Source organism: Triticum urartu, unplaced genomic scaffold (genome assembly GCF_003073215.2).
Source record: "Triticum urartu cultivar G1812 unplaced genomic scaffold, Tu2.1 TuUngrouped_contig_4524, whole genome shotgun sequence".
Lineage (NCBI taxonomy): Eukaryota > Viridiplantae > Streptophyta > Magnoliopsida > Poales > Poaceae > Triticum > Triticum urartu.
Genome location: NW_024115118.1, coordinates 1 through 7,240, shown reverse-complemented (window position 1 = coordinate 7,240; position 7,240 = coordinate 1). Strand labels below are relative to the sequence as shown.

At 44.1% G+C, this 7,240-nt stretch overlaps 1 protein-coding gene across 1 annotated transcript; it reads right to left on the bottom strand.

Annotated features, from left to right (window-relative positions):
* Nucleotides 1–3,184: 3,184 nt before the first annotated feature.
* Nucleotides 3,185–7,223, bottom strand: LOC125527951 (disease resistance protein RGA2-like). The gene has a single exon (XM_048692449.1). It carries the CDS (start codon nucleotides 7,065–7,067, stop codon nucleotides 3,954–3,956), a length of 3,114 nt encoding a protein of 1,037 aa, XP_048548406.1. The 5' UTR covers nucleotides 7,068–7,223; the 3' UTR covers nucleotides 3,185–3,953.
* Between the last annotated feature and the right edge of the window lie 17 nt (nucleotides 7,224–7,240).

The following is a 7,240-nucleotide window of genomic DNA, read 5'->3' as shown; positions in this document are numbered from 1 at the left end:
TGAGCTCACCGGCCTGCCCACTCCTGGCGAATTCTTCGAAGAAGGCTGTCAGCTACACACTGAAGCTCTTGAGAGCATATTCCAGCGGCCTGAATCGAATATGAGTCAGATGCTTTCCATGATGAAGCCATTGCCCCATGATGCTCCTTATCCAACAGAGTTCTTCGTTGAAGACCTTGAGTACCTGCCCAGAACCATATATCACATCACCCGGCGGACTCTCTGGCCCATTAAGGGACACTCTCCACATGCCAAGATTGAGGGTGCAATGAAGACTCTGATATTCTATATCCTTCATGGAAAATGGTTCAATGCGCAGGATTTCTTCATACGCCAATTTGCAGCATCAGGCTCAGATTTATTTGGTTTGAAGTTCTATGCTCCTTGGGTAATGAGGCTGATCAAGCTTCACTCTGCGATTTCATATCAGCCCTCAGCCCACAACCATCGGATCTTCTTGCCAGATGTGGATACCTCTGCTGAAGACATATATCCTGAGCCTGCCAAGCAACCTCTGTGTCTTCAGAATGCAGAACACCAGAGCTTCACTCAGAATGTTGAAGGTGTTGAAGCCATCTCAAGGGTGTATCCGTTGGCTGGCACTACACGTGCACCACACCCTGCATCAACTAAAGCCATTGACAGCACACCTGCTCAAAGACCCAAGAAGCGTGCTCGTACTCTCACTGACCGAGAGCTTCTTGTGGCCCTTCATCAAAAGCAGGATAGGCATCACGACTGGTTGAAGAGACAAATGAAAAGCCTCTTGGTGGATGTCAATCGCATCAGAAATCTTGCCACCAAGAATGCATTCGTTGCACATGAAACTTGTCGCCGCACCTGGAAAGGACTCACAATGCTGTGCTCTGAAGCTGATCTTCATGAGGATGGCTTCAGAGAGCGATTCAAGTTTGACTCCACACCTCCCAGAAGGGCTGTGCTACGCGGAACTCCGTCACTTGAAAACTCAGAGTTCTCTTCATCTGCTGCCACGGTGACTGCACGGATAATCAAGGAAGAAGACGACGCTACATCACCACCACCTCCTTCAGCGCGCGTCGACTCGGCACCAAGCTCTTCAGCACCGCCAAACAACTCCAACGACCCTGCTGCGCATGGGAACGCGTAGAAAAACTCTATGTCTTCAAACCTTTTTGGTCATCACTGACAAAAGGGGGAGAAGCATATGATGTTCATAGTCTTCAAGCGGGTCAATATGGGCGGGTGCCTTATGTTTTGTTATATTTTGCTTCGTGTTTACAACTCTCGAAGACCCTGCTGCTTCACCAACTCCTCACGGCGACGAGTAGGTGCTCTATGTCTTCAAACCTTTTTGGTCCTTACTGACAAAAGGGGGAGAAGCATATGAGGTTGATAGTCTTCAAGCGGGTTCATATGGGCGGGTGCTTTATATTTTGCTTCGTGCTTACAACTCTCATTTTTGCTCATTTGGTTCTCTGAGTTGTAAACACTAAAACTCGATGGTCGTCTGCTACTTGTTTGCCACTTTTTTTTGCGAAGATAAATTCCGCATGTGCGACGATAAATTCCGCACTTAGATCATTCTGCAGACGTCCATTTTTCATTATGCATGTCATTATCTTCATATACTTTTACATGCATAGTGGATTGTCATCATAAGTTGAAGTGGGTCTCCACAAGTACAACCTGCCATGTGCATTTGCATTCAAGAAGCAAATTACTTATATGCACATCTTCAGGGGGAGCCCTTGTAGTTTATGAAGACAATTCCTTTACAATTTCACAAATTATATTCCCCGTTGAAAACTTCAACTAGTTTGTCATCAATCACCAAAAAGGGGGAGATTGTAAGTGCATCTAGTGCCACCCCTAGTTGGTTTTGGAGTATTGACGACAAACCTAGTTGAGGGACTAATGTGTTTGTGAGAATTGCAGGATAACACAGGTAGAAGTCTCTCATTGATTCGGTTTACTACCAGAGATGACCCCCAAAATGTACGAAGACATTGAAGACAATGGTGGTATATGAAGATATTCACATTGAATACTATGACAAGAGAAGACACTACGTGAAGCCAATGGAACTCGAAGACTTAGATCTTTCGTAGTTCTTTTTCATTTGTGTTGAGTCACAGGAACCACCGTACTATTAAGTGGGGTCCAAGAAAACCAGTCAGAATGACTGAAGTGATGCCTAATTCAAAATCCTATGTCTTCGAGCAAAGACTATGAGAGCAAATCTTGTCCAGAGTCGGACAAGTCAGCTTTACTTGTAGCCCAAGTAAAGTTGCCGTGTGAGTTCAAAATCTGACCGTTGGAACACGTGTCAGTTCCTTAATGACCCAGGGTCATTTCGGACAAATCAGGTTGGGTTGCCCAGTGGCTATAAATAGTCCACCCCCTACAACCACAAACGGTTGGCTGCTCAGATTTCAGTGCACGGCTTTTGTCGTTTGAGAGCAACCCACCTCGAAGCCTTTGAGAGAAAATTCCTAGCGAGGAGAAAAGCCCTAACCACCCAGAGCCAGAGTAAATTGGGCATCACTTAAGTCTTCTTGTCTGAGTGATCTGAAGACTTATTACACTTGAGGACTGTGCATCCTTCAGACGGTTAGGCGTCGCGTTCTGAACATCCAAGAGAAATTGTGGATTGCCGGTGAACGAAGTCTGTGAAGGTTTTGAAGTCTACCTTGAAGACTTACCAGAGTGATTGGGCGAGGTCTGTGTGACCTTAGCTCAAGGAGATTACGGTGAGGACTGGGTGTCCTGAGCTGCGTGTTCAGGACTGGGTGTCTTTTGGTTTAAATACCTAGCCGCTCCAAACAGACGCACAGTTGTCACAGCAACTGGAACTGGTCCAACAAATCATTGTCTTCAACGAGTCACTGGTTTCATCTTCACTTCCTTTTACTTACTGTTACTCATTGTGAAGCCATTGCATGCTTGCTCTATCTCTTGTCTTCACAACGTAACTGTATGATTTGATTGGCTTCATAACTTCTTCCTACCTGATCCTTATTACACCGCAGCTACTTGTCATTGTGCTTTCACTCTATTGAACACTTGACCATGGCTTGCCTAGTGTAATCTAACTTCCGCTGCATAGTGATAGGCATATCTCTACTGTTTGTCTTCATAACCTTCACGTTTTGAAGACTTTCATAAAAATCGTCTATTCAACCCTCCCCCCCCCCTCCCCCTCTAGTCGATATAATGCACTTTCAATCTGAAATCATAGTTCATATGAATTCCTTGCAACGGATACTCGCAATCTTTGGCCAGCTTTCTCCATCAGGTGCTTGGCAACTCTTCTTCAAGTGCTCACAATACCAAACAGATATACGTTGGAGGGAGGATGGCAGATCAGGTAAAAATGATATGTTGGGACAGTAGCCGATATCAAGTCGTATCAGACTGGTCAGGCACTTGAGATTTCCTGGCAAGGACCTCATTTCACATTCATATAATATCAGGTGCTGCACGGATGAGAAATTTGCAGATTCTTCGAATGAAAGGGATGTCTCCTTGCATCCTTGAAGGGAGAGAAATTCTGGAACTGTAAAACCTGTAGCGCCGAGCATGTGGTTGAGTATCACAGGGCTGCTAACAGTAAGTGCTTTCTGCACCCGAAACTGTGACATGCACTTGGCGTTGAGCTTCGGGACATCTTTCAACTCTAAGTCGTGAAGTTGCAGGGAAGGAAGTCCTTCAAGAGAACACAGATCCTGGAGATCTCGTAGTCTTAATGATACAAGGGAGGTCAGATGACCAATCGACAAGGATGCAGAGCTTCTGCAGCCAACCATGCCAAGGTTTGTCAGGTGCGGCAGGCCACTACTGAAGAAATTAGCTGCAAGCACGCACCAGTATATATATAGATTCTTAAGAGATAACGGCAGTTCATCTGTTCCATCTGTCAAGTCTAGAGAAGGGCAGGAAATTAAACAGACTTCCAAAAGAGAGGTAGCTGCTCATAAACCCCCTAATGACCTGAGACACCAGCAAGACTTGATATCCAGCTCTGTTAGGTTTGTCAAATGTTGGAGGACCTCTTGAGACGGAAGTGTAGTCAAAGTCATGATCTCATTTAAGCGCAAAATTTCCAGTGAAGTGAGACCATTAAGGCAAACAGCTAATGCCCCATCTGTAATATTGCATGAAGAAAGTTCAAGCTGGGTTAGTTCTGATGTTGGAACCAGAGGCAGCCCAATGTTCCTTCCATAAATGAGTCTCATCCTCTCTTTGTGGCAACATATCCATGCATTGATGCTATCCTTTATCACAAATTCCTTTCTTTCTATAACACTTCTAATGTTTTCAAGATGTGACATATCCGCATCCATCAATGCCATCAACTGCTCCAAAGATGAAAATTCCAATGATACTATGTCCCGTGTGTCTGATACCTGAAACCCACTCACGATCAAAGAAAGGTTTGATACCAATTGGTCTGTATTCATAATGTCCTCCCACTGATCATGCTGTTCTGGTTCAACGCTGGAAACAAATATAAGCAGTGGACACTTTGCAATTGATAACGTTTTAAGACCTGCTGGAAGACAAGGTAATGTCTTTAGGTTTGGCACATTCTTGAGGCGAAGTGAGCAGCAATTCCTGAAGAGTTCTGCATTGGTTGGTAGGCTTTCTAACGCAGTGCAATTAACAAGCACAAAGTTTTCCAAATTCTCAAAATGTGAATCCTCAAGAAACCAACCTGGATATTTTGCAGATCTGTAACCTTCAATTGCGAGGTCCCTAAGTTGAGGCGGTGGCATCAGGCCTTCCAGAATCTTCAGGTGTAAACTGTCCTCTACATTTATGTCATCCATATAACTCCAGCCAAGCTGCAAGCTTTCCAGATGAGTTTTCTGGTGTAGGTTTGACTCCAAAACTTCATCCATTGTGACATTCTCAAGATGTGTAACATTTAAAGAGCCACCAAGGCCGTTCATCTCCCTCAGCTGCCACAACTCATATCCCTTCTGCTTTTGCACAGAAAAATAACTAAGTTCTTGGAGCAAAGTAAGCTTGCCTATGTTAGGAACTTGAGGCAGAGCATTGTTGTATGGATCTTTTATTCTATTACCATACAAACTGTGCCTTTCAAGATACCACAGCTTACTTAAATTGCAGAGATTTTCAGGCAAATTCTCAACTTTGGGACTGAACTTAAGGAACTGTAAGTGGTAAAGGGTAAATAATGATCTTGGCAATTCAGAAATCCACGTATTGACCATGTTTAAATACCTAAGATGCTTCTGCTCACCTATTGATTCTGGCAACTTGCCACTGTTGAAGACTGACAAATATAGTACACGCAACTTCGAATTCCGCAGTATCTGACTAAAAACATCACTTACATCATCTATAATTGGATCAATGCAGATAATAGTACGTAAATGATGTAGCTTGCAAATGCTTTGCTTATGCTGTATCATACTCTCAACACGAACAGATAAGTGTCGAACAGTGCTTGGTATTTCTGCCATCTTATCATCTTCCAATGTGAAACAATGCTCTATAGAGAGTGACTGTGTCAAGTCATGAATAAGATCATGCATAACATAGGATGTAGTAGAGTTTATCTCGGTAACTGATTGAAAGAATGAAACAGAGACCAACTCACTGAAGTAATCTTTTCCAATATCTTCCACTCTTTTGTTCTCGTTGCACGAATCAATAAATCCCTCTGCAATCCACAGATGAACCAACTCCCTCATGTTATAGCGATAGCCTTTTGGATATAAGCTGCAATATAGAAAGCATCTCTGCAGACGTGGATCTAACTTATCATAACTCCACAACAGAGCTCTCCCGGGATCATTTAAGTTGTCCGTCTTTAGAGCATAATTCCATGAAGTGGTATCCTTTGTCCTGCTCAACTGTAAACCCACTGTTTTTGCTGCTAAAGGAGATCGTCCCAGTCTATTGGCAATCTTCTCTGCAATCTCTTCTAGCTTCTGACGTAGCCTACAATTTCCGATTTCTTCTCCAGAAAAGGCATGATTTTTGAAGAGTGTCAAGAACTCGGCGTCTTCCATCTTTTCCAAAGGAACAATCTTGTTACAGTAAAGAGAAGCTGGAAGTATATTCGATCGAGAAGTCACCAAAACTTTGCTTCCAGTCTGCTCAGAAACTAATGGACGCAGGAGTTGCTCCCATTCCATCTCATTGCCAGATTCTTCAAACCAAACATCATCCAATACAAGCAGGAATTTCTTTGAGTTTTGCAGCAAGCCCCTTAATTTGCACTGGAGAGGATCAAGATTACCAAGACGTGGGCATTCGCCCTCCACCACAGACTCAATAATCTCCCGTGTATGACGTTCGACATCAAGTCTGCGTGAGATGCACACCCACATCCTGACATCAAAATGTTCTTTTACCCTCTCGTCATTGTAAACATATTGTGCCAAGGTGGATTTTCCCATGCCTCCTGCTCCAATAATAGCCAAACCCGAATATGTAGCTGAACTAGACTCAATACCAACCTGCTTGGTAAGAAGGTTTATTATATTGTCGCGATCCTTGTCACGACCTATTACATTCGGAGGTGGAATTGATGTGACCTGAGGAACAACGGCTGCTTGTACAACAGGGCCCTCTGCAGTGTTGCCAGCTGGTAAGCAAACAAGATCACGGAACTCCTTGCCTTTTGCCAGAATGGCCTTCAGTTCCTTCAGTTGGCGAATTAGCTTCCTGTTGTTGGAGGACATATTTGACAACCGGTTGGACACAAAATGCACAGGCTTCATAATAGTGCTGGTGGTACAGGCATGTCGTGGCAAGGGATCCTTCCCGCTCTTCGCTTTGCTCTCAAGGCGGTTATACTCATAATCATCCAGCAAGTCTTCTGCGCTGAAGAAGGCTTGTTTGAGCTCTTGGATCCATTTGTCCAGCTTAGCCCTGTGGTTGTTCTTGTTAGCCGCATCAATCATCAATTCGAACTGTGGCATGATGGTGGTCTCAAGGTCATGGAGCTCACTCGCCATGTCAACCCCGAGGTACGTCGAAGTATCAGTGAGGAGCTTCTTCAGGATCGGCGATGCCACCATTTGTAAGACAGCCATCACCGCCACCGTCATGGAGTTGCAGTCTGTTTGGGATGTTTTTGGGCTGATTTTGACAATGTACGGATCTTAGGTGTAGTGTATAAGACACGAAATGGAGGAAACTTTGGAAGATTTTAACTGCCAAACGATGGGAAACAGGGTAAAAGAACTCCGGAGACAGATTTTCCTTTTTTTTTGTTTGGGGG

Coding starts and splice junctions, on each gene's coding strand:
- LOC125527951 (XM_048692449.1), bottom strand. CDS start 7,067: ATGACGGTGGCGGTGATGGCTGTCTTACAAATGGTGGCATCGCCGATC.